Raw genomic sequence first — 25,660 nt, 5'->3', positions numbered from 1 at the left:
ACATGATCTCATCACTAGCTTGCTGAAAACCCTTCTAGGACTCTATGGCTTAAAGAACGAAACCCAGAGTCTTTTCTGTGACCGTCAACATCCTGTGGGGGCTGTCCCTTGCCTATCTTTCTGGCCTGGCTCCTCAGCCCCTTCACCCTACAGGGCCCCCCAACATGCTCTGCATTTTGTCCCAGGCAGCCTTTGCCTCTTGCTTTTGCCTCAACTCAGAGTGTGCTTCTCCTTCCCGTGGGAGAGCAACTAAGCAAGAATATCACGGGATTGCTTTTTTTCACCTGACAAGGGATTCATCACACCAAAAACTTTATTATAAAGCTACAACTGGGGCACCTGCGTGGCTCAGTGGTTTAGCATCTGCCCTCAGCTCAGGGAGTGATCCCTGGGGCCATGGGATTGAGTCCTGCATCAGGCTCCCCGCAGGGAACCTGCTTCTCTCTCTGCCAATGTCTCTGTCTCTGTGTGTCTCTTGTGAATAAATAAAATCTAAAAAATAATAAAATAAATAAAAAATAAAATAAAATAAAATAAAATAAAATAAAAAATAAAATAAAATAAAATAAAATAAAATAAAATAAAATAAAAGCTACAACCCCTGCAGGCACAAGAGCAGAGCGAGTGAGCATGCAGGCCTTGGAGTCGAAGGACCCAGTTTCAAGTCCCAGTCCACTATTTATCCATTACATAATCTCTTTGAGCCTCAACAGTCAGCTAGTAAGTTAAAAGGGAACAATAATCATCAGTTAAATGGGAACAATAATCATCACTACATCACAGGATTACCGAGGAGGATTTGAAAGCAAAACATGCTGGGTGCACAGCAGGTGCACAATAAGCGTTACAATGTTTGAGAAATAGCTTATTCTTTGAAATGAAAACTCAAACAAATCTAAGTCACCTTACATATACATGTAACAAAAATAATTGAAAATGTCTGTGCCCACCACCGTTGGCTGGTTTCAGGGGCTACTGGAGATAACAGTACATTATTACAATCCCTCTGGTAAACTATCTTGCAATGGACGAAAAAAGAGCCATAAAACTTATCTTACTTTGGTCTTCTAGCCCCATGACTGTGGATATTTTCCCTTTGGTCCCTTAAGTTGCCTGCACAAAAACCCTGTCAACAGTACAATTTGTAAGAGCAAACAATTCAAAACCATTCGGTACACTCAATACCCAGCAATAAGCAGAACAAATTCCAGGTAAAGTGGGAAGGCCGTGGGCCTGACACGCTGTCTGATACTCCCAGGCCTTCAGCAAAGAGCTTTCCCCTTTGTCTTCTGAGACCCGCTCTGTGTTGTTGAAAGATCCACAAATGAATAAAAGAATGAATGAACTCCTTAAAACATTTGTTAGACTAAATGCCCAGGGTAATGCCCTAAGAAAAGGGAGGAGGCTGGAAGTCCAACATGCAATGTTTGTTACATCCCAAGAGCAAAGTCTTCTCAGGGTAATTCATACCTGAAATTATAACTGTAGTCTACAGAAAAAAATTATTTTACTGTGTATGTAAGTCACTTGCAAACTTTCATGGAGTGCATAAAGACTGTAGTTCCAATTCATAGAAGTATCAGGCTCTGCCTCAAACTCAGCCAGTTCCAGCCAGGCCGTCAGTGATGAGCTAACACAGAGAGGAGGATCAGTTAGCACCTGGGATATTGGAGACATTACCATTGTAGAGCAAAAGTCAGGAAGAAAGAAAGGAATTTAGTTCCATTATGGGTGAACAAAAAGCAATCACACGGAGCTTCTAGAAAACAAAACCCAGAAGAAATCAAAAAGGCAAACGCCAAAGTTGGGGTGGGGCGGATTATCTTGGCAGCCTTGATTAGTGAGCGCTGCCTATTTGGGGAAGCACAAGATGTGACCTCATCACTTCTTTCTGCTCCAGGGAATCCAATTTGGGTCTACCTTTCTGCTTTTGAGAGCCTGTGGTTTCAGACCATTTTTCCTGGCAGTCTTAAGGAGGGAATAAAAAAGGAGACATATGACCTCACCTGCTCCAGTACCTTCCAGAGCCGGACAGAAGAGCAAGGCTTCCTGTGCTTTTTGCTTCCTTTAGCCTGATTCATTTCACAATAATGGAAAACACAACTAGGGAGCCTTAAGCAAGGCCATTGCTTTGTGCTGTACACATGTTTACAAACATGGACAGACTCTCCATCTTTATGAAACTGTGAGGATTTCAGAAAGAAAGAAAAAAAAGCAAGTTGATATATTCTGACCAGTGGCTTTTAGCCAAGTCACAGAGAACTCTCAGAAAAATCGATGAGAAGCTATGGACTTTCTCTCTGGAACAATGTACGGACGACTTACACACACACACACACACACACACACTTTATACACACCTAATCCATAGGTATTTTCCACACAATTTTAGGGACTCGTGAACCCCCTAAGTTTGGTCCACAGCCCCCAAGTTAAGAATTCCCACTCTAATTAGTGATTTTCAAACAGAAAGGCTGAAAATTACTCAGACAGCTGAGGCCAAAAGAGGCAATTAGTCCCCGACTAGCCAGTACAAGTACAGAACTTCAGAACCTGAAGATACAGGAGAAATCAGTGCTTCTACTGTTTTCAAGTCAATTATAGAGTTGTGCTTATCACTCAGGGCAGATTTCACTTTTCCAACGGTATCGTCTGTAGAACAGCAATATTATACCCAGAAATGCTGGGTGCGATCGTCTAGGCTCTGGCATGTTGGTTTTCTCTTTTTCTCTTCTCCCTTGACTATATAAGAGCTACTTCATTTTAACTTATTATGGTGATCATGTAAGTAAGACAAAAAGGAAAGAAAAATGTACCTCTTTTACTGGAATAATGTTTATGATTACAAGTGAAATAAGGCATTTTTTATCAACATAAAGGCAACCTTGGCTTATACAACCTCTTCTCGATCATGAATACTGACATCTTTACTACACTCACTACCAATAATAAATATATTTTCCAAAGGGGGGGAAAAAAACAGAGAAAACAGAGAAAAGCAAAGCTGTTCCTATTGATAAGGGCGCTGGGGGCCTGGATGGATCCTCACCCTTTTGGCCGCCCCCTGCTCCCTCTGAGTCCACGAGAAGGCCAGAGGATGCTGCGGGGAGCGCAGCACTAGCTCACGGGACCAGAGTGGGGCCTTGCCAGTCCTGTCCACACACCCAGCTCCATAAGAGGAGTCTTCACACTCCAGAACCCACCTATTTCTCGGCCCAGCTGGGAGGACTTCAGGGATCCGGCTGAGGAGACAACAGCGCACCTGCCCCATGGCCCAGCCTTGGTCCTAATGTTCTCCTTGGGTAGGAAACCCTCCCATTCGGAGGTGTTGAAGGGAAAATCTGTGGCCTCTACCATGGAGACGTTCACATGGTCCCGGAGATGGCAGTGCAGGGCCTCCGCACTGAACTTGACCCCCGGCCCTGGCCCCTTGTAGGACACTTTATACTTATTCATGTTCAGATAATTTCTCCAGATCTTCTGTAGCCTGGGGATGAGGTTTTTGGAAGAGCTGTCCTTGTTCCACACCTGGAAGGAGGCCTCGGACTTGGCCTTGACTGGGCCCCGGGGACTGCCGAGGGCCTGGCTGGCCCTGGGGGGGTTCTGAGTGCTGCTCAAAGTCGCAGCCTGTTTCTCCAGCCCTCTCACCATCTGGAATTCCTTGGTTTGCAACTTGAGGGAATCATAGTAACTCCCTTTCTTCTTCTCCTTCCACACACAGATGACTGCAAACAGGAGAAAGGCCAACACGCAGCAGCTGAACTTTTTCTTCAAGTTGGTGTGAATCATAATGAAAGATGTGTTCAGGGGAGCCACTCTGTGCTGAGTAGAAAACAAGCCTAAAAAAGGTAAGAGGAGGGAAAAAAAAAAAAAAAAAAAAAAGATGTGACCAAAATCTAGTGACCGGCAGGAGGGGGGGCAATGAGCTGGGCAATGGATTCAGAGTGAAGGGACTCATTTCCAGCCCGTCTACCTCCCACCAGGCTCGCAGCCTGCAGCTCCTTGGAGCCAACATTCAGCCTCAGTCTGAGCTTTGAATGTAGACCACGGGCCTCAGACACTCCCTTTAAAAAAAAAAAAAAAAAAAAAAAAGACACTCCCTTTTTCCTCTCTAAGCCATGAACACTTTCTGTATTCTCCGACCATTCCTTCTCACACACTAGCTCCCTGACTACCTGAGCTTGGTGAGGTCAGGAACCATCTACTCATCACTGGTCTCCTGGGGCCTTATACTATCTGTTCAACAAAGGCACATATGCTTGGAAAACAGGAGGAAAAAAAAGGAAGAGGAGGATGACTGGTCTACCTGACAAGAATCCAAACTCCCAAAAATGCGTAGAGGCCCACCATCCTTTTAAAATTGCCAGAAAAAGGGGATCCCTGGGTGGCTCAGTGGTTCAGCGCCTGCCTTTGGCCCAGGGCGTGATCCTGGAGTCCTGGGATGGAGTCCTGTGTCGGGCTCCCTGCATGGAGCCTGCTTCTCCCTCTGCCTGTGTCTCTGCCTCTCTCCCTATGTCTATCATGAATAAATAAAATCTTTTAAAAAAAAGTAAGTAAAATAAAAAATAAAATTGCCAGAAAGAGGGACGCCTGGGTGGCTCAGTGGTTGAGCATCTGCTTTCAGCTCAGGTCGTGATCCCAGAGTCCCGGGATCCAGTTCCACATTGGGCTCCCTGCAGGGAGCCTGCTTCTCCCTCTGCCTGTCTGTGTCTCTGTCTCTGTCTCTCTCTCTCTCTCTCTCTCATGAATAAATAAAATCTTTAAAAAAATTTTTTTAAATAAAGTAAATAAAAAAAATTGCAAAAAAGAGACCTCTGTCCAGAAACCGTGCCAGAGACCTGGGACGCATCTCTTTAGGGGCTGTGGTGTTGGACTCCTGCTTGACAAGAAGACCACCAGTTAGCTTACAATGTAAACTCCGTTTCATGGAGTGCCCTGCGAGAGCACTATCAAGTGGCAAGGAAGCAGCCTCACCTCGTGGTAAAGGAGAGGACATCCTGGGAAGACAGCAGACACATAACCAATTAAAGAGATAAAAAGAGAGGTGCCTCAAGCACGTCAGGTGTTCTTTCATGTTATTTTGCCATAAACCAGGGCTCTGTCATGTACGGCTCCAGCCAGTACCACGCACATGACAGTCCAGCAGGAAGGGCATCCTCTGTGCTGTGTGGAGAGGCCCTGACCATCCCTGGCCAGGAGGGTGTCATAATCTCCGTATTTATAGATTAGAAGCCTGAGGCTCTGGGAGGTTAAGAGAAGTGCCTAGCATCACAAAGCTGAGTAAATGGTAGTGATGAAGTTCAAATCCAAGTGCACTTGATTCCATAATCCATGTCCTTTTAAGCATAAACATGCACGAAACTGCTGAAAGTTCTGGCAAATGGATTTTCTTTATACAAATAGAGCCTAATGGTCCCTTTCATATCTGGGTAAAGCCCTACTTTGTTTTCCCAGAATTTATTGTGTAACTGAACGGAAGATGGAAGTACTTTGAACTCAAACAATGTCTGTATCTTTTGGAAAACATTAAGTTCTTTCCTAAATAACTGGGTCTATTTACCGTAATGAGTCTAAGCAATCACCTGTGGGGTTTTGCTAACCCACTAGGGATCCATAGTTTCTTCCCTTGGAGCCCAGTGCTAAGGATATCCAGGACAAGGGGTAGGAGTCCTGGACTAGATATTCACAAAACCTGAGTTCTCTCCCCATTATTGGTGACTTTGGGCAAGTCACTAAACCTGTCTCTACCTGGGTTTTCTGTGAGTAATCTCTCTCTCACTCAGGTGCGCTGGGAGGACCAGCAGAAATGGTGTTTGATCTAGATCATCATTGCAAAGGCACAGGAAGTGTTCTGAACACAGACCAGAGGGCAGCCCCTTGGCTGAGGGCCACATGGAGGCCATGTGGGACCCGGAAAGATGGCAGAGTAGAACACTGGCATGATTCCTCAATCTGAGTTTCAGGTCCTCCTCTGGACTCTTTAATGTAAGTGACATCCAGGCTGTTTCTGGAATCCATGGGCAGTACCGGTGATACCGTGCTTCCCATCACCCCAGACCTCAGGAGCCAGTGGATCTGGGGAGAATGGGTGCTTGCCTGGAGCCGTGGAAGTCTGAGAAGTGATACAATGTACATAGAAGGAAAAAAACCTCAAACCTGGGATCATGAAATGGGTTGAGGGGGGTGCTGCTTACAGGTCAGAAAACAAAGGAACTCAATTTCCTCAGACACTCGCTCAGCTGATCACATGGCTAGGGTAGCTAAGGCGCTCAAGAAGAAGGGAATGGAACTCAAGAAGAAAGAGAAGGGTGCTTCCCATATCGTAGACACTTTAGTTGCAAGGTCTAATTTAATATTTACTGTGACACAATGGAACAGATATTCACGGCCCCCCTGGAGAAGATGAAAACACTGAGGCTTAGTAAAGCTCTAAGGCTTCTCCAAAGTCAACAGGTGTTCGGAGCCAGAACCGGAATTCCAACCCAGGTCTGTCTGACTCTAAAAGTTCACGGTCTGCGTGCTCAAAGACAGGCATCTATATTAAAAGACAGAGAAAAGTGTTGACCAAACAGGACTTAGAAATCAGGGGCTCTAAGAGGGACAAGCCAATCTGTCAGATGATCACAGGAAAACCACCTCTGCCATCAGCATGTCCCAGCCCTGACCCGTCTGCATGCACCAGGTTACCCTCAGGCAGCTCCTTCACAGTAATTAGGCTTTTGAGACCCAGAATAACCCTGTCATGTAAGCAGAGCAAATCGTCTTGGCTCCATTTAGAGTCGAAAAAGCTGTGGTTTTATATATCCACGTTTATTATTTATTTAATCTCCACAGATGCATGAGTGATTTGGAAGTGGCACAGTTGAGAGCTGGGATTTAACTTTTATGTGTATAAGGAAAGTGAGACAAGACGTAGGTAGGCAGGCCCTGATTCACTGCATAGGAACTCAGGCTCGGAAGGGGCCGGTGGTCACCTTCCTGCTAAGACCGACTCTAGAAGGTTGAGGGTCTCAGAAGAGCTCCTCCAAAATGCCAGGCACAATAGTCCTGCAACTTTGAGACAGCCCGAGGCTTCAGGGTCACGGCACCAGGACTCTCATCTGAAAGCTCACCTCAGGGCTCCCCAGGTGTCCTGACACCACCCTCTCTTGGGGCTCCTAGTCCAATGGCTGGCTGGAGCTTCTGCTCATAAGACACAGAGAGCTTCAAGACCCTTGTTTCCCTCTCCAGCTGCTCTAAAGAGGCACGATGGAAGCAGTTTCCTTCATCCCAAGCTGAAGGAAAGGAGTAGTATATTTTTCTCCCCTATTTCTTTGGGAAAACACATCAAGCTTTGGATTTTCCAGATGTCTTAGCCTCTGGGCCTTTTCACTGCTGTAGTCTCTCCCTGCCCATTTGCCTGGCAACTAGACAGTGTTACCTTTCTGCTTCTGACCTCCCATGAAGCCCCCTCCCACTCGTTTTAAGTGTTTAGCAATGCTCGCTATTCCTGCTGACCGCCTGCTAGAGGGGAACCCCTCCTGGCTCATTCCTGAAACCCCAGTGTCCGGCACTGTACCTGAAACTGACTGGGTACTCAATAAAGGATTACTGAACTGATGGGACTATATCAATAAATCCTTAACAATCCCCACCAGGCTTCTAGAAGAATATGGTAAGAGCCCACATTGTCACCTATAGAGAACAAGCCAACACTGAACCAAGAGAAAATCTCAAAGTAAGGTTCCTGCCCTGATTTACTCATCACTACATGAGTACCAAAGGTGGGCTTGGCACAAAGTAGGTGCTCAAAAATGGTGGACTGAACCCCAGAATAACTTCAAGTCTAACACTTACCAGTTATAGACACAGGAAAACCATCTATCCCCACCCCTCACCAAATCAGAACTAAAAAAAAAAAAAAAAAAAGATGAAGAAAACAGCAAAGCCATAGTCAGACATTGAGACTCTTGAATCCCGGCCACACACTCCATCGCCCCATTCTTCAATTAGGAATGTACCCCTTTGCTGCTCCCATAGCCCATGCCTTCAGGTGTTCCTTACCTGCTTTTGGCTAATCCCCCTGGGGCTGCAGGCCCTGCAGGTCCTCAGGAATCAGTGCTCTTCTCCATGGGAGGAATGTATGCTTTATTGGATCTGGAGGCCAAGGCGCATTTTTCTCTGGATGATCAAAAAACATCTGCAAAGGCCAAAATGAAAAAAAAAGAAAAGAAAAGGGAAAAAACAACAAAGAGGAGGTTAGGGGCTGGTTTCCAGCAGGGGCAGGGTTAAATATTAACAAGGTGGACAGGCCCCTCAGCTAGTTTCCTGGCCTCCGCTACAGCTTGATCCAGGAAGCCTGGAGAGCTCAGAAAAAGAAACACAGAGACAAGAGCCCATTATAGGTGCTGTGCTCAGAGTCGTGAGTAGCAGAGAAGGCCTAGAAATAGACTGATACTAGATAAGAACATGCTAGAAGGATAAAGCAGTCCCCACAGACCAATGTAGGAAGGAAGGATTATTCAGTCACTGGTTTGGGGATATATAAATAGTAATTTGGTGAGAGAAGATTCGGATCATCCCTAAATACACTCTAGACAGATTTTCTTTTATTTATTATCAAAGAATACTTTCTTTGAAATTTCAATCAGTATAATGCTAACTAGAAAAAAGAGATTGTAAAACTGTATATCATATTCTAATCAAATCCATGAAAATTGTTCTTTAAGGTACCTGTAAAAAGAGAAAGGACTAGAAACAGAACAAGATAACCCTGGACGGTAGAATAATGAATGGGTTTTCATGTTTTACAATTTTTTGTATATTCCAAAATTTCTAAAATGTATATGCATTACTCTTAGAGTTGGAAAAATTATTATAAAAATATAATTTGAAAATGCTAAAAATAGACTTCTATATTTGTTAGCTCTTTCTTCTGACAGAATATAGAAAAATAATAAAAGACAACTTTAATAGTCACTTGCATGAAAACTCTCACTTGTCTCCAAGAAAATGCTGTAATTAAAAGGAAATAAAGAGTCCAGCTGTGCAAAGGGTAAAGAGAGTCAAAGCTCCTCAAAATAAACAGGCACTCCACATGAATGGACAAATCACAAAACAGGAAACATAATTAACAAGCATATAAAATGATGATGAATCTTGATAGAAACCCAAAAGCGACAACTGGCATGTTAAGATGCTGGTTTATAAAAATAAAAAAAAAATGCTGGTTTATAGAATTTATATCAGTTTTCAAAATCATTAATATCATTACTGAACAGGTTGTAATAGAATTGGTATATTCTGAGGGAGCAGTAAAAATTAGAAGGTACCAGGTCATAGAATTAAGAGCTTATGACCATCAACCAAGTTACCATACTTGTAGGAAATAAGACAACAAATGATTGAAAGAAGATCAAGCCGACATATTCTGGTTTCTTTGCACATAAATGACTCCCTACCTTCCACAGTAGTGGTGAGATTCAGAAGAGGATCAGTGGGATAAAGAAAGAGTTTTATAAAGCAATATGTACATGCAAGAAAAAAAGCAGTTTTCAATTACAAAGTGATTTCTAATGGTGAAAATCTAAGGCTAACAGCTAGGCTTTCAGCAAAAGGGAAATAGTTAAACCAGGGTACCTCTACCTGACAGACTATACACATATATATTATGTATTAGCAATATTAATTTAAAATATATAAGGTAATATGTGATAACATAATATATATAATTGCATGTGAATTTCTGTAGCAATAAGGGGGAAAATTCTTCATATATTAAAACAAAGGAAGTAAAACAGAGAATGTTATCTCTGCAAAAATCATTGTGATGAAAAGTTACTCATGTTCAAATAACTAGAAGAAAGGTACAAGATTGAGACCTGAAAACAGCTGAGGAGCAAGCTGAGCAAGGAGTCCTCTCTCAGTTTGACTTCTTTTATTATGCTTATTATGTTACCAGAATAATTAGGCAAAACAACATGTTAGGAACAATATTGACCCAGTATATCAACTCCATACCCACTCCTGGGCTGATCTCAAAGCCCGTCCTAGGAGACGCAGCACGAAGAGCTCAGAGGAAGTCACAGTGGCCACAAGTGGCTCCCTCCCATGACCTAAGGGGAAGCCCCTACCTGGCAGGCCTGGGGTTCAGACTGGCAGGTGGGCAGGTGTGGTCACCGGGCAGGTCTGATGGGGCAAAAGTGAGAGGTGTTGGGGTGATCTTGTCAAAAACCCAGGGCTCTCATTAGTTCAAAGAACTGGCTCCTGGTTGAGTCCTAGAATATCTCTGATAGCTCTACCTCTTTTCATGTCACATATGTGTCCTTCGTGGTGCGAGTCTAGTAATTATGCATGCATTCATATTATTATATGATTACCATCTGGCTCCGCTACTAAAAATGTAAACTCCTTCGGTAGAAACCTTGCCAGCCTTCATCGCTACTATCTTCAATGCCTAGACGAGTGTCTGGCACATGGTAAATAATCAGTATTTGTTGAACGAAGTATCACCAGCTCTTAAGAGGTCTACGCTTTCCTCAGGCATCACTGATGGAACCCTTTCTTTCTTGGCACCCTCCTGAGGAACACTGCAGGTAGGCCCCCTGCCCTTTAGATGATGCCTCTAGCTTATGAATGTGGTTTGCTGCCATTCCCCCCACACCCCCAGCCAGTAAGCTGTGGGGCAGGTGACTTCAGTTTGAATTCAGGACACAGACAGCAGAAGAGTGCAGCTAACGCAGATCTTCCTCCCCTTATCAATCACATCTGCTCAGAACAACTTCGTCTCTTAGGAGATAACAACCACTTCCTGCTCTTGATTTCTAAAAACCGACTAACTGAAACAAAGTAGAGCAATTGTTGATGTACATCTATCATACGTGATGAAAGTCTTCCAGAAATCTTCACTGCTGCTCATGAGATTGCAGCCATGGTGAACTTCAACCAGCTGCATAAGTTCTACAGAGGCCTCAATTCTCCAGGTGAGAAATTTGAGCAATCAATGACAATAACAGTTACCACTTACTTAGCACCAGCTATGTGCTCAGCACTGATTAGGGGTTAAGGGTTAGAACTCTGGGTGGGGGTGTTGGTAGTGGTGGTGGTTAAAGATCAGGGCAAGAGTTCAAACCATCTTGCACCAGTTATATGACCTCCGGCAAGCTACTCAACCCTCAAAGACTCAGCTTCTTTATCTATAAAATGAGAATACTAATAAAAGAGCCAGAAGCACCTGGGTAGCTCTGGTTGGGCGTCTGTCTTTGGCTGGGGTCGTGGTCCCAGGGTCCTGGGATCGAGTCCCACATCGGGCTCCCTGTGTGGAGCCTGCTTCTCCCTCTGCCTATGTCTCTGCCTCTCTCTGTGTGTTTCATGAATAAAAAATATAAAATAAAATCTTAAAAAAATTAAAAAGCCACTCTCATAGCATTATTTAAATAAACAAGTAAGGGATTACACTCAAAGGGATTACAATAGGGCACATGACAGAGATTATACACATTATTTCATTGACTCCTCACCAGGCCCTACCCAGTGCAAACCATTACTGTCCCAACTACAAATAGGGAAACTAAAATAAGGAAGAGGCGTAATTTTCTCAGACTAACTCACTTGTGACCCTCCAGATGTCCTACTCTTTCGTCCTTTGTCCTTTGTTACCTCGCAAGGCAAGTTCCTTCTGATGAAATGTCCTTTCCTACCCTGTTCACACAAGGCCACAGCCACTCAGCCCCATCTCCCACTCCCTTCCCACTCCTCCATACCAGCTTAGGTGCCCCTGGACCCTGAAGAGTTTTCTTGACCCCACAGAGATCAAGACTCCATGGTGCCTGTTCTGGCGCTCCAGAGACTACATGACATTAATCTGGTGGCAGGTCTATCCCACCCAGACTGAGGTTCCTTTAAAGGTTTATTTCTGGCCCCTCCACTTCTAGCCAGGTCTGAGCCATAAGTGGGACGTGTTCAGTCATGTCTGAATGAAAGAATGAAGCTGGCTCCAATACCACCCTTCCCCATTTCCCATGTCCTTCGACTGCTAGACCGGCACTCGCTCAGCCACCCATCACTGCCAGTGGCTAGAATCACCTCGGCAGCATTGTCACCGCAGAAGTCCATTTTGTCTATTGGAGACACGAGTGACAGGGAATTCACCCCCCCCCCCGGGGGGGGGCACTCAGAGTGATGTGAACAGCTCTGCCCCTTAGAAGGTCTTAAAATGAAGAGAAATCAACTCCCTTGTAAGAACTAATCCAGTGGGTTCAGCTCTGCCTTTTGGAGCCACTGAAGCGTGTAGAGCCTGTGCCTGGTGCTGAGAACTTCACACACACCAACTTGTTTCATCCTCAGACAAACCCATGCAGACCAGGCTGCCTGCGACCCACCTTGGTGAAGTCATTTCCCCTCCACCAGGACACTCTTCTTCGTTCCTTGAATATTTTTGCACTTGGCCCACCATAATCCTCCCCGCACTACTTCTGTCCTTCCTCTTGGGGATATAAACGTCTACCTACAGAACCATTCTAGCTCCCTGGTCTCACAGTTCTTTGAGCTCCTCTACTCCAAAGACTGTGACTTTAGCCACTCACCCCCAAGGTCATATCTCTGATCTTATCATTTTCAAAAAATACTCCACAGTCCTGATTTCAGGCACCACCACCACCAATCACCACTCCTATCTTTGTAGCTTAGTCAAACGAATACCGACCTTCGACTATCTTCTCTAGCTATTCCTACCACCTTCTCACTATCTCTCACTTCATTCATATTCTCACTTCCCTTTCTACCCAGCTTCAACTCCGTGGTCAGGCATTAAATTGGCCTCTCTCGTCACACAACGTTGGATAAACCCCAATTCTGGTTAAATCCAACTCTCTGTCTTCCTCCACACCTGCCAGAGTGCAGCTGCAGGGCTAAAGAAAATCACAAAGTAAAACTTAGGGATTTCACTTCAAGTTCATGATCACTAACTTCAAGTAGCGCCTTCATCCTTCCTAGCAATCACATGCTACTTTTTTGGTCAATTCACCCGCCACTCTCCTAGAGAACTATCTGACTTCCTCCCCATGAAAAGTCCCCTCTTCCACTTCCCTTGATGAATTTGCTACTTATTCATAGAGAGAAAGGAAGCTATCAGAATAGAATTACCACAGACACAACACACCTTTGTACCACAGCTCCTCACCTTACTTGCATTTACGCCCAAATGATCTCGTGTTCCTATGGATGAATTGGTGGCACCCAACCCTTGGAATACCCAACATCTGTTCCAATAGATCCTGTATATTCTTGTCTACTTAAGGATACTCTTCTACAAAATCTCCCTTTTCTTCTGCATCATTTGTAGCCCTCTCTCAAAGATCATGCTTATCAGCACACAGACATGCTATTGCTTCTCCTATCTTAAAAAAACAAAAGTCTCTTGATTAAGGCAGCCACCACCTGACCCTGATCGGTCTTAGCATCACTAAGAGTAGGGCACCTCAACAGTATGTGCCTTCTGGTGTGAAGCACACGGTGCCACCTCTGAAAAATTCTCACCTGAAATGTTTAGTTGGTATATACTCAAGCCTTTATATGTAATTCCAGGTTTTAGAAAACACAGGAGCAAGAAGAACAAGGTACCTGACACAAGAGAGAAGTTATCAGACCCAGAAAGCAGGGCATTCTACAGAACTGAACAAGCTTCATCAACAGGTCAATGGGTGGGAAAAACAAATGGCTAAAAGACAAAAACATCATATCCAACATGCAGACTTGGCTTGAATCCTGATTTGAACAAAACACCGTTGGGAGCAAATAGGGATATTTGCATATAGATTTGCTATTATATGATATTAAGAAATCATCCTTACTTTTGTTAGGCATATAACAGTAAGTATTCTTTTATTATGATTACATAATGTGCTTGTTTCTTTTTTTTTTTTAAGTCTTTTTCAGGTGATATAGAGATGAAATCTCCTTTAGAACACTTCAGCCAAAAATAGAGGAGGAAAACACCAAAAAAATGCAATGTCATATGAAAAAATGTGTTCAAATTAAGCCATGTAAGGAGTAAGAGTTATTTGCAGACTCTTTCCGAACACTATCATTTGGGAGTGGGAGAGTTTGAAAGAGCTTGAAAGGAGAATATGGGAGACAATCTTTCTGTTTTACTGAAGGAATTCGCTGAAAAAGATATTGGACTTGACAATAGTCACATATTTAGCCCTGGCACGAGTTCTAAATAACCTCCATTTCCCTGTTCCACCTGTGTAACTTCTTGACCTCATCTCACCTCCCACCTCCTACCTGCTTTCTTTTGCGGTAAAACTCCTTGAAAGAACTGTGTAGAGTCAGTGTTTCTGATTTCCCTCTTTCCATTCTCACTTGAATGCCCCCCAGCAGGCCTCCCCCAGCTCCAGGAAACTGTTCTTGTCAACGTCACCAAAGACCTTCATGACCACTGTGTTGCTAAGTAAATGAACGGTCAGAGCTCACTCAGTCTTCATCGCGTTCGGCTCAGCAGCAGCATTTCCCAAAGTTGGTCATTTCCCCCTTCTGGCTTCTCAAATCTACAACTCGCTGTTCTGGTTTTTCTTCACTTTACTGATCATCTCTCAGAAGTCTCCAATGCTAGATCCTTCTCATCCTCTTCCCCCACCTCTGCACACTGAAGCGCCCCTTGATTCTGTACTCAATCAACAACACTTGTCCACTGGTTGTGAGCACCTCCTGGTCTGTTTCCCCTCTACCCGGCCTGTAGTTTGCACCCAATACACATTTGCTGACATGCACTAAGATGAATTGAGAAAGCAGGTTCTGTCGGTGAGTTTCTACGGAAAGGAACTTCTTAAGAACTTAAAAACAACAATTACAAAGCCAGGTGGGAATAGGGGTGAGAATAAAACACCTATACTCACTTGACCATTTCCCTATCATCTATTAACCACAAGGGGAAGCAGCACCACGCAGAGCGCGGATGGTCAAACTCTGAGCTCGTTGCAATTATGAAATGACTTGCTGAAATGCAGATTTCTGAATTCTTCCTCAGTCATTCTGATCCAAGCAGTCTGGGATGGAGCTCAGAGATGGGCATTTAACAAGCACCCAAGCAACTCTGACATGAGTGGTCCCACCTGCCCACCATGCTCTGAGAAGCAGAGGGCACCATTACTCCAGTGAGATTTGCACATAAGGAAGGGCTAGTTTGAGAAAGCTTTCTCCAGATCCAGGATGAGAAGAGTACAGATAGCGAATGTAATCATTTCTTATACTAATTTGGAAGAGGAAATTTATGCCTATTGAATCTAACAGTAACTTTAAAAATAAGGCTTGTATTTTAAATGTCCTTCTTTGAATTATTCCAATAAATCCTCTTCATTGTATTTTAGAAACTACTGATGTGTGTGACAGGTTGGGGGGGGGGGGTGGGGGAACCTGATCCTTCAGGGACAGTTTGAGAAGCCCTGGCTTCAGAGAAAGAGTTCACACTCTGTCATTTCAAAAGCCCAGATTCAAATCCCAACTTTTCTATCCGTCCATTGTGGGAAGATAGGCCAGTTGGTCAACTTTTACAAACCTGGTGTCTTCATCTGTAAAGGATGGCTAATAAAATTTTAAAATTTGCCCCTGCAGGGTGGTGGCAACAATTTAATGACAGACCTTAGGACTTTATTGCAGCAAATAATTATTGAACTTTTACCATGTGCTAAGTGCTTTACATACGGTAAAGCTCCTGTAAGTCAGTGAAGCTCATTTAATTCCTGCAGGAACGACTGCCTGAGGCAGGTACTGCTGTCACTTGCTTCCAGAGTCCCCAGAGATGTGGGCCTGGCTGCTGACTCACTCCCAGTCCCTGGGCCCCCGAGTTTCATCAGTGGGCACTGGCACAGGTCAAAAAAGGGAATAGTTAATGTCAAAATATTTCTGACAAGTCACAATTTTGTTCAGATCACACACATTAAGCAACAGGAAACCAACCTGCAGTGAGTAAATCTGAGAAGAGAGTAAAAGGAAAAAGGAAGCCACAAGAGATTTCACGGGGTGTCTGAGTGGCAGTGTTTGCCAATGTTTACCTGAGGGCAAGCCCAGCCTCCGAGCTAATGGTGGGGAGAGGGATATCCTGCCCAGATCAAAGCCCTGAAGATAAAGGGGCTTTCATCCCAGCTTGCCCCACCTGTTCCAGACCCAGGTGGCAAAAAGTGTCTCTTAACAGAAATTAGATCTTTTCCCAGCCGGGCAGCCACTGATAGAGAAGAAACACCTGCATACATTTCCCTGAGGTTTCTGGAAAGCCTGAGGACAGGACTTTGTGGGGGTACTGAGTGCCCACCATGGACAGAGCAGCCCCTCTGGGGTTTCTGCCCAGAGCTAGCCACTTGGACCAGGTGGGGAGAGCTCTGAACACAGGATTTCCAGAACCACAGCAAAGGGAAATCACAGGCCATTTGCTACGGTCTTCAACTTCGTGCCTTCCCAAGTTGTATCTTTGAAGGAATATGTACCTTCCCATTTGACAGGTATCGGCTGAACAAGGAACTTTGCCCCCATTGGCTCCCTCTCTAGCTGATGCCCACCACCCAGTCCCAGCTGGCATCTTGCCCGATCTTACCACACTGTGAACCACTGCGCACTCCACTGCATCAGTCAGAGTAGAGCCAAGGAAGAAGGAGCAAAGGGCCTATAAGGAGAGGTGAATAAGCACGGCATGCCTCCCGGGCAGTAGGCCCATCCCCTTTGCCTCCACACTTCAACCCACACCCAACAGAGAAGCAGAGAAAAGAAAATGGGCCTCCCTCCCCACCAGGAAGTGGGACTGTTTCACCTCCTCCCAATATTTAAAAAAGAATTTCATTTATACGATAGAAGTTTTTACACATACAAATAGGTACGGAAGTAACACAATGAGCCTGTTTTCAGAACCCAGCTCCAAAGAGTACCAACATCTTGCCAACTTTATCTTTTTTTTTAAGATTTTATTTATTTATGCATAAGAGACACACAGAGAGAGGAAGAGACACAGGTGGAGGGAGAAGCCAGCTCCCCGAGGGGAGCCCAATGCGGAACTCAATCCCAGGACCCCAGGATCATGACCTGAGCCAAAGGCAGATAGATGCTCAACCACTGACCCACCCAGGTGCCCTTTGTCAACTTAATCTATTTCCCCTTCCCTTTTTTCCTCTGAAGTAATTTAAAGCAAATGTCAGCCCTCGGATCAGTCTCTGCCACCATCTCTTCTCCATTGGCGTTCCTTAGGAAAATTAAGCCCTAATGTCTTCCAACACCCATTTATGTCATAAATGAACTCACCTTGCTGGCATCTAGGATGGTATTAGCTATGTGCCATCCTTGGGAGATGTAGGACCAGAGGCCCTCAAATAATTTTCTAGGGAGTTTCTTTCTCTAGAATATGCCACACACACACACAGTCAGTTCTGCCAGAGAATATATGAGGATATATATATATAGAACCACAGTGCCATCGATACTCAATTTCAAATTTTCACCAGTTCTCTTAAAAGTGTCTTTTGCACTAATTCCTTAAAGAGGATCCAAATGTCATGTGTGGATAATATACCATTCTAAACTCTCTTTTAATTTATAATAGAGCCCTTATTTTCCTTTTTCAGGACTTCTGTTTGTGGGAGAAACTAAGTCCTCTGACCCATGGAATGTTCCTAGTACTGAATCTGGCGGAGGACCTCCTTACGGTATTGTTTAACTTACTCCTCTCTGCTCTGTGCTTCCTGTAAATGGAGTGTTAGATTTCAAGGCTTGTTGAGATTCGATGGTCTCAAGTTTGATGGTTCCCCCAAGTGTTTTATACGTAGGAGGGTCTCAGTCGTGGTTGACTAGGGGAGTTCAGGGTGAGAGACATGAGCAGAGAGGCCGGAGCTCCTCCACTCTGCAGCAGTCCCAGAGTCCATGAGGACAACACACACACGTACTTATAGATAGGTGCGTTCATTCTGCCAATGCTCATTGCCTACTGTGATCCACCTGGAGATACGGCAGTGTAGAAACCAGCCAGAAATCCCACACCCCACCCCCACCCCGGAACTTGCCTTCCAGGGAGGGGATAAGGGAAGAGTAAAACAAAATACATATGTATGTGATGTTTTGGAAGTGGATAACTGCCAGGTGGAAAATTAAAGCAGGGAAGACAGGCTACAAACAGCGGGTGTATGGGGGAAGGGTGGAGCTCAGGGTCACACTGGATAGTCAGCCTCACTGAGAAGGCATTTGAGCAGAGACTGGAGGGAGGTGAAAGAGGGTTCATGCAGATTTCTGAAGGAGGAGGGTTCCAGATGGATGCAAAAGCAAAATATCTGGGCAGGGGCAGGCCTGACCTGTTTCAAGAATAGCATCAAGGCCAGGAACAGAGCAGGTGAGGAGAAGGGTAGCAGAGGGTGAGGTTGGGAAGCCTTAGAGCCAGATCACCTTGGGCCTTAGACTGGTGTAGGATTCTCGCTTTCGCTCCAAAGAAGACCCAGCTGACTTAGGTTTGAAATGATCATTCTGGCTGCCGCACTGAGAATCAAGTGTTGTTCATAGCAGGTTGAAGGAGGTTAAAAAAAAAAAAGAAGAAGAAGGAAGACCTTTCAAAAGGCTATTGCAACAATTCAGGTGAAAAGAGGCCTGTGAGCCATCTACTAAGCTTCTTCCTGGGTGCTAGCAATTTAGAGATGTTACCAAATTTAATCCTTATCAGCACCTTATGGGGTTGGCTTTTAATTATCTTCTTTTATAAACAAAAAGGAAGCTCCAAGAGTTTAAGCCATTTGCTCAAGATGTCATTGCCAATGGTCAAACTAGACTATCCTAACCGCCCCCCACCGCCCAAAGTGCTCATGCTATCCAACATATGTCTGTCTACTCAGAGTCCTTCAAAGGGCTTTACCAGGTCCAGTGCAGTGGCTGGTCACCATCTTTGACCTTCTGGTGACATCTTTTTACTCTGCCCTGATCACCACCTCCTTAACCCCTCGGTGTGGAAACCCCATCGTTCGTCTGTATCTTAGAACCTACATTTTCTGTGCCTAGAGACCCTGATCCCCAACTATCCCCAAAGGATACCTTAACTAACCACAATGCCTTTGAGAAACAGTCCACTTGCCCTGACTTCCAGAAACCTTCACCACGATGGGCTCACCTTTCCTAACTTGTGCCAGTTGAGCTGCCACTTAATCCCATAATGACTCCTCTTCCTGTTTCTCATGTCAAGGATGACAGGCTGCCCCACCAAAACTGTGATCCTTCTGTCATTACAGAGTTCTGGCTGAAAGGGTGGGCTCATCCAGGGATGACATTTTCCAGCAAGTACGCACGCACACACATACACACCCTGCATCTACATGAAACCAGTAGACTATCAAAACTGAGCAAAAATAACAAGTGTCATTTCTAGACCAAGACCACTAGGAAGTGCAGCTAGCATTATATCAACAGGGTTCTTAGTAGAAACTTCCTGAATTTCTATTTGTACCAGTCTAGGAATTTCTGCAGAATTCTCAGCGGTAGAGTCTTCCATCATCTGCACAGATCTCTCCTTATCTCAGTACTTCCCTAGCACAGGGAAATAATAGGAGCTCCCCTTAATTTAGTCAAAGCCAGAGGTTCCTAAATTCTTCGGCACCAAATACCTGTTGTATTTGTTTCCCCCTGCTACGACTGCCAGGTTCTAAAAGATGCCATCAGCCAGATTTAATTAAGATTTTGAGTTCTTATTTGTTCTCAAATGAACAGAGATACTGCTGCCAATAAGAGACTCTGATCAGCATGAGATTGTCATTGTTATCACAATCTGTTGGTAACATTCCAGCATGACACAAAGAAACTGGATAATTTCCTTGGCCCACGCAGGGCTTTTTTTGTGAATAAATGTGCTTCTGCCATCTGGCTTTTTAAAATACTCCGAGTGTCTGGTGGGTCTCTGGAGACCCTGGGCAAGGCATTCTGGTTTGTATGGCCTGAAACTTGCCCCCAATAAAAATCATAACTTTCTGATCCCAGCTGGCCTCCTGAAAACAGGTTTTACTGGTTGGCTAGATATGTAGGGTACTTAAAAAAAACTACGCACAACTGCCCCCAACGAGGCAGAAATAAGGCATTCTGTGCTTATCTGGAAGAATCTGGCCCCCAAGTGCATAAAGCTCAAGGGCACAGCAATGTAAAAACCAGAATTTTATTGACAGCCAGATCAAACAGACACAGGTGCCCTGCCCATCATCTCAGAGCTCAGCAGCTGAGGCGGGCAGCAGTTATATCAGAAAGATGCCCCCTCTGGGACTGCACAGCAGAGCTCCTACAGCCCAGCAGAGTAACGAGGTGGTCCAGAATTTTCGCTGAAGAGCAGAGGAAGACCAAATAACAACCCAAGAGGAAAAGAGTTCGGATGAAAGATGGAAGATTAAGACTTTTCTCTTAAATCCTAATAATGAGGGCCTGACGACCTACGTTCCTCTTCAAATCCAGTTTAACTATGTCTTTAGTGAGAACAATGATGTTGTCTTAAACATAAATTTTCTCCAGGAATTCCTGGGCCAGAGATCATGCCAAGGACTGTTTGTTCTTCCCTCGCATCTTGGTTTTACCCGACTGGACAGGAGGATGCCAGGACCAGAGTTCTTAATATTGCCCAAAGGTCAGAGTCACTGACCACTCCTTATGGCCACCAAAGTGACAACTGTTTACCTCGCTTACTTAGCAAATTGACCTCTTTCCTAAGTCCAACCCAAGCCCAACTGGGCCACCATCCAAAGAGAAAAGCAAAGAGAATGTAGAGGAGAAAAGGTTTGATCAAGTCTGTTCTCAGAGGAGCATCCTACCCCTAGTCCCATAGCCATTAAGGTCAGTGTAGGTGAAAGGAACCACTTCTCTATATTACCTGGGCATTAACATCACCTAGGAACCATGGAAAAATATAGATGCCCAATACTGTCCTTAGTAGATTCTGATCTAATTGGTCTGGACCAATCAACAATAGAGTCCTTGAAGAATGTGAACATCCACAGGAGGGTGGCCTCAGGCAGAGTGGGAGGGTCCATGCTGGCTCAGCACAGTGTGAACATGGCAGGGTCAGCCAATAACGTGACCTCAAGCACGTTAAGTCCTTGCTTAGCACAGGCTCCTCCACTACCCGGGGAGTCTGTGCCTCTTCATGACCCAGAGTTCCTGAGGAGGTGGCAGGGCCTCCACCTCAGTCCAGGTCTTTGAGAATTTCAGGCCCAACTGTTGTCAATTCTGGGCTGCCCACTTCAAAGGGAGATGTAGATAATTCATGTCGGTTATAAGGTCAGGGGGAGTCAGGACTACCAGAGAGAGTGCTAACTGCCCTTGCATCAAGGGGTGTCTTTCAGCTTTCTCTCCCCTTGGTTGTGATCCGGATTTCAGTCGCCAGCTGGCAGAGGCAGAAATGGGACTGAAGACTAATCTCATAGGCGCAGGAGTGTGCTCCATTCTGGGCAGTCTCAGACGAGGGCTCGCACATAACTTCCACTCCTGGTGAATGGTCCTTCCCCCTTAGATGGCAAGGGCTGGTTTTCTGAAGTGTTCTACATTTACTTGCCTCGCCATCACCCATGCACAAAGACCACTTTATATCGCACCTAGCTGGTGCTTAATGGAGCATGTTGACCAGTGGAAGGCTTAGATATTTTCTTTAGGGGCCAGATCCACACATCTTAGCATTTACTAGTTAACCCTCAAGTATCCCTACTCATCATTCCCTCCTTTCATTTCAGGGATCCAAGGGCATCCCCATTACCAGCCCATCTCCACAGAGGAAGCTCCCTAGACCCCCCCAGGGTGGGGTCCTCCTCCTATGAGGAGTCCCACCACACTCCTGGCCTAAGTGAATGTTCTCTTGTATGCTCCACCAGGGGCTGTGGAAGGAGTGGGGATCTTATTTTTCCCATCTGATAGGGTTCCATGTGGACAGAGTTCACCAACACCCATTCTGCTGCTTCAGCACTGCCAAACACAAGGTATACAAGTGGTACTCAATATCAGAGAGGGCCCATTGCCAGGGCTTGTAATGTGAATGTTGGGGGTGTAAGGTGGTTAATTTTTATTTATTTTATTTCTTTAAAAAATATTTTATTTATTTAGTTATGAGAGACACAGAGAGAAGGCAGAGACATAGGGAGAGGGAGAAGCAGGTGCCTCCCAGGAAGTCTGATATGGGACTCGATCCCGGAACTCTGGGATCATGCCCTGAGCCAAAGACAGATGCTCAACTGCTGAGCCACCCAGGAGTCCCGGTGGTTAATTTTCCTATTTGGAAAATGATTTCAGACTTGAACTGAAATCATCAACAAACATGAAACACCTACTGGGTGTGTATCCCTGTAGAGAGAGAGAGGGAGAGAGAAGTTACTGTGACTGCTTCTGGGGGCTTCCTACATACACATAGGAGAGTTCATTCAAATCTAAGAGCCATCCTCTGAGATTGGCATGGGTACTGCTTCCATTTCTCAGATAGGGAAGCTGAATTTTAAAGACACTGAAGAGCTTTGACTAGTAAATGGAAGTGCCCAAACTGGAATCCAGAACTGTCTGAATCCAAAGGCCATGCTCTTAATCCCTGTACTACAATGGTCATCTTGTTTGACCTGTGACTCTCTTGGCCACAGCCATGCCCACCGAACCGCAGAAGCAAATGGTTTCAGTTATAAAGGAACCAATAGTATTGAGTTCAAAGTCCAGAGCACAGTTAGGATGCTTGATATGGTGAACTGGATATTTCAGCAGCCCTGGAGGGCTTTGGCATGTACAGAGTCAACTTTGAAATGTTGACTACTAGAGAACGACCCCAAAGGTCCTAAACCAAAAAGCAGCCTGATCTGTGCTCATGAATGAATATGAAGCATGTGCACAGAAAGCTAGTATATGGGAGAGCTCATCCCCAGGCCACGACCCAGGACAAGAGGGAAGAGAGGGTCTCTGTGCTCTCCATGCACCAGAACACGGTACAAATAACTCCTTGTGATCTACAGCTCCCAAAAAAATAAGAAAGACCGCTAGTCCATGTGATGAAAAGTTTATACTCCATGATGAATTGCTGCTAACAGATTTATAAATGCCTATAGCCCTATATTCATGCAATCAATAAGAGACAGAAGTTGCCTCAATTGTTCAATTATGCATGAATGCGTATATGGGGAAATTGTGTGCTCTGGGAGCATGTGCATGAGGCAGGCAAGGGCAGGGCACCAGAGAGAGGGTGGAGTCAGCCCAAGTAGGTGCACGAAGCTGAGCAGAGGGAGGGGTCCTTTCAAGGGAGTCCCTGACCTCAGCCTATGGCTTTGTGAGTAGCCATGGAAGAGCCTGGCAATTTTCAAGCATGTAGCAGAGAGCAGATAGAAAGCTTCAGAGCAGGCGAGGGGAAGTGATGAGCCAGAGGGGATAGTCCAAGGTCAGCAGCAGGAGGAGGGTGCTGCAGCTCACAACACCCTCTTCCATTCCCTGCAAGTAAGCAGCCTATAAACTAGCCACAGCAGGTACTTCTTAGCCACCTGCTATGTGCCAGGTCTGGGGCCGAACACCTACTGAATCTTCAAAATAACCCGCACTAAGGCAGGTAACCGTCGAACCCAGAAACCAAGGCTCAGAGAGGCAGCGGGACATGCCCACAAGCATCCCACTGTCAGCAGGCAGAGCCAAGATCTCAACTCAGATTCGACTCAGGGCACAGAGGCCAGGAAAACCTGGGTGCAACCCCCAGTGCAGACGAGATGAGGGCCTGAGATGAGGAAGATGATCAGATGAGATCCAGTTTGGGAGAGTGGTACAAAACTTCATGGGAACCCAGTTTTGCAGTCAGATGAACCTAGCCTTGGGTCCCAGCTGCATTACTCAGCCCTGTGTGATCTTAGGCAAATGTGATAGGAACACCCTGGGTTTCAGCGTCCTCCTTTGTAAATCGGAGGCAAAACAACCTACCTCGCAGGACTGCTGTAAGGGTTGGAAGTGAGGACCGTGCGGTGCTGGGCATGTGGCAAGTGCTTAGTAGCTGGTGACTTATAAACCTGCACCTGGCAGGGGTCGGAAGAGGGCACAGGAGACGGGGGCCTGGCTTTGCCACTGTGGGTCGAGGAAGTCTTCACTTGTGAGAGGAGATGAACTTTCTGGGAGTGTCATGAGTCAGTATTTGTCTTTGGCTAAATAAATACAGGACCTTGATGTTCATCTCAACAAATCCGGTATCTGCTGCTTTCAGTGTTAACTCTTTCAAACACCTCTGCACAGCCAAGAGAAGCAGAATTTGGGACCCTCAGGAAGCCAGAGCCAAGGGAGTGGGACTAGGAAGGCCATAATTTCAGGTAAAGTCTGAAACCAGGTCCTAGCCGAGTGGTCCCTCTATCAAGACATCGGAAATAAAGCTGGTGGGTAAAGCACCTTCCCATTTCAGAGACGAAAAGAAACACTGTTTAAGGAACTCCTACTTAAGACATTGAAGATTTCTTCTTAAATCAAAGTATCCTTCTATTGTGAATTGAGGTGATTTATAACCATTAGAAGAATCCCTTCTTGGGGTGCCTGGGTGGCTCAGTGGTTAAGTGTCTGCCTTGGGCTCAGGGTGTGATCCTGAGGTTCTGGGATCAAGTACCACATTGGGCTCCCCGCAGGGAGCCTCCTTCTCCCTCTGCCTATGTCTCTGCCTCTGTGTGTCCCTCATGAATAAATAAAATCTTTTAAAAAAAGAATCACTTCTCTGTGATCGTATGCATGAAAACATAAAGCTGTTCAGTTCCCTCAGAGTTTGTACCCTCCGAGAGCCCTCTGCAGACCCCAGAAGGGGGTGGGGGGGTAGTTTTCTCATGGAGCAGAGGGCTCACTGCCCAGAGCAGGAAAAGCTGGTAGATCCAAATTCTCACAGGAAAGCCCACCGTCCTTTCTCAGGATTTTCCCTTAATTTAGAAAACAGGCCAAACTCACTCCCCCTCCCAGCTTTACCCTTAGGTCTCTTGCAACTATCTGGTGCCCTGAGAAGAAAACAGGAAGTCAGTGACGTGGTCCCAGAGTGTAAACAGGGTAAAGTAGGTAGCCCTGAGGTCTGGGCACCCAACCTTGATGTCAGGAGAAATGCTTCTCTACCCAGCCAACTGCATCCACGCTCTGAGCTGAGCATTGTAGGGTTTTCTAGCCTTCTTGCTTGGTGTTGCAATAACCTAAAGGGTCCTCACGACCCCCACCTCCCACCAATCAAAAGCTGTAAATAGAGGAAGAGTACTTTGGGTTCTCTCCTAGTCTGCAAACAGGCAGGTTATTTAGAGCCATAGTCCTCTTTTCTGTTTCAGGGGTTCAACCTTCTGTAAGGGGTGTGTGTGTATGTAGTAAGAACAAGTCCAACGGAGGGGGTCTGGGCCTGGGCAGAGAGAAACAGCACAAGGAAGGTGAAGGGCCAGGGAGGGGCCCAGTGAGTTGAGGCAGCGATGCCCACTTGGCTGGGCCACTGTGGAAAGATCACATTCCAGGTGTGAATTCTGCTCCCAGGAATAAGGTGAGACAGTGCCACACACAGGCCCCTGAAGCTCACCCCAGTCCTCTGGCCCAAGCACCACAACATGCATTCCCACCCAGCCAGACAAATCCTGGGAGCAGGCAAGTCTGAATCCCTTCCTCGATTCCTTCCTCAGGCTCACCCAGCTCCCCAAGCTGGATTTCCCGGCTGGGGATACCTGCCTTTCTCTCTCAGCAACGG

At 45.6% G+C, this 25,660-nt stretch overlaps 1 protein-coding gene across 7 annotated transcripts in view; it reads right to left on the bottom strand.

The window, feature by feature from the left end:
* The window catches only part of ST6GAL1 (ST6 beta-galactoside alpha-2,6-sialyltransferase 1), a 121,974-nt gene that overhangs the window by 26,878 nt on the left and 69,436 nt on the right, over positions 1–25,660 (bottom strand). For 5 of the 7 annotated variants that reach the window (XM_072807773.1, XM_072807771.1, XM_072807774.1 and 2 more), the window contains 2 exons: positions 8,044–8,179; positions 3,204–3,839 (listed from right to left, as the gene is read on the bottom strand). In XM_072807773.1, the coding sequence (XP_072663874.1) occupies positions 3,204–3,789 (586 nt within the window). In that variant the 5' untranslated portion in view covers positions 3,790–3,839; positions 8,044–8,179. Of the gene's footprint in view, positions 1–3,203; positions 3,840–8,043; positions 8,180–16,567; positions 16,637–25,660 lie in introns of all 7 variants that reach the window. The other 2 variants (XM_072807775.1, XM_072807778.1) reach the window with 2 other exon arrangements.

This window comes from Canis lupus, chromosome 31, assembly GCF_048164855.1.
Source record: "Canis lupus baileyi chromosome 31, mCanLup2.hap1, whole genome shotgun sequence".
In the NCBI taxonomy this organism is placed as follows: domain Eukaryota; kingdom Metazoa; phylum Chordata; class Mammalia; order Carnivora; family Canidae; genus Canis; species Canis lupus.
The sequence above is the reverse complement of the archived record's forward strand: the minus strand, read 5'-3'. Positions and strand labels throughout refer to the sequence as shown.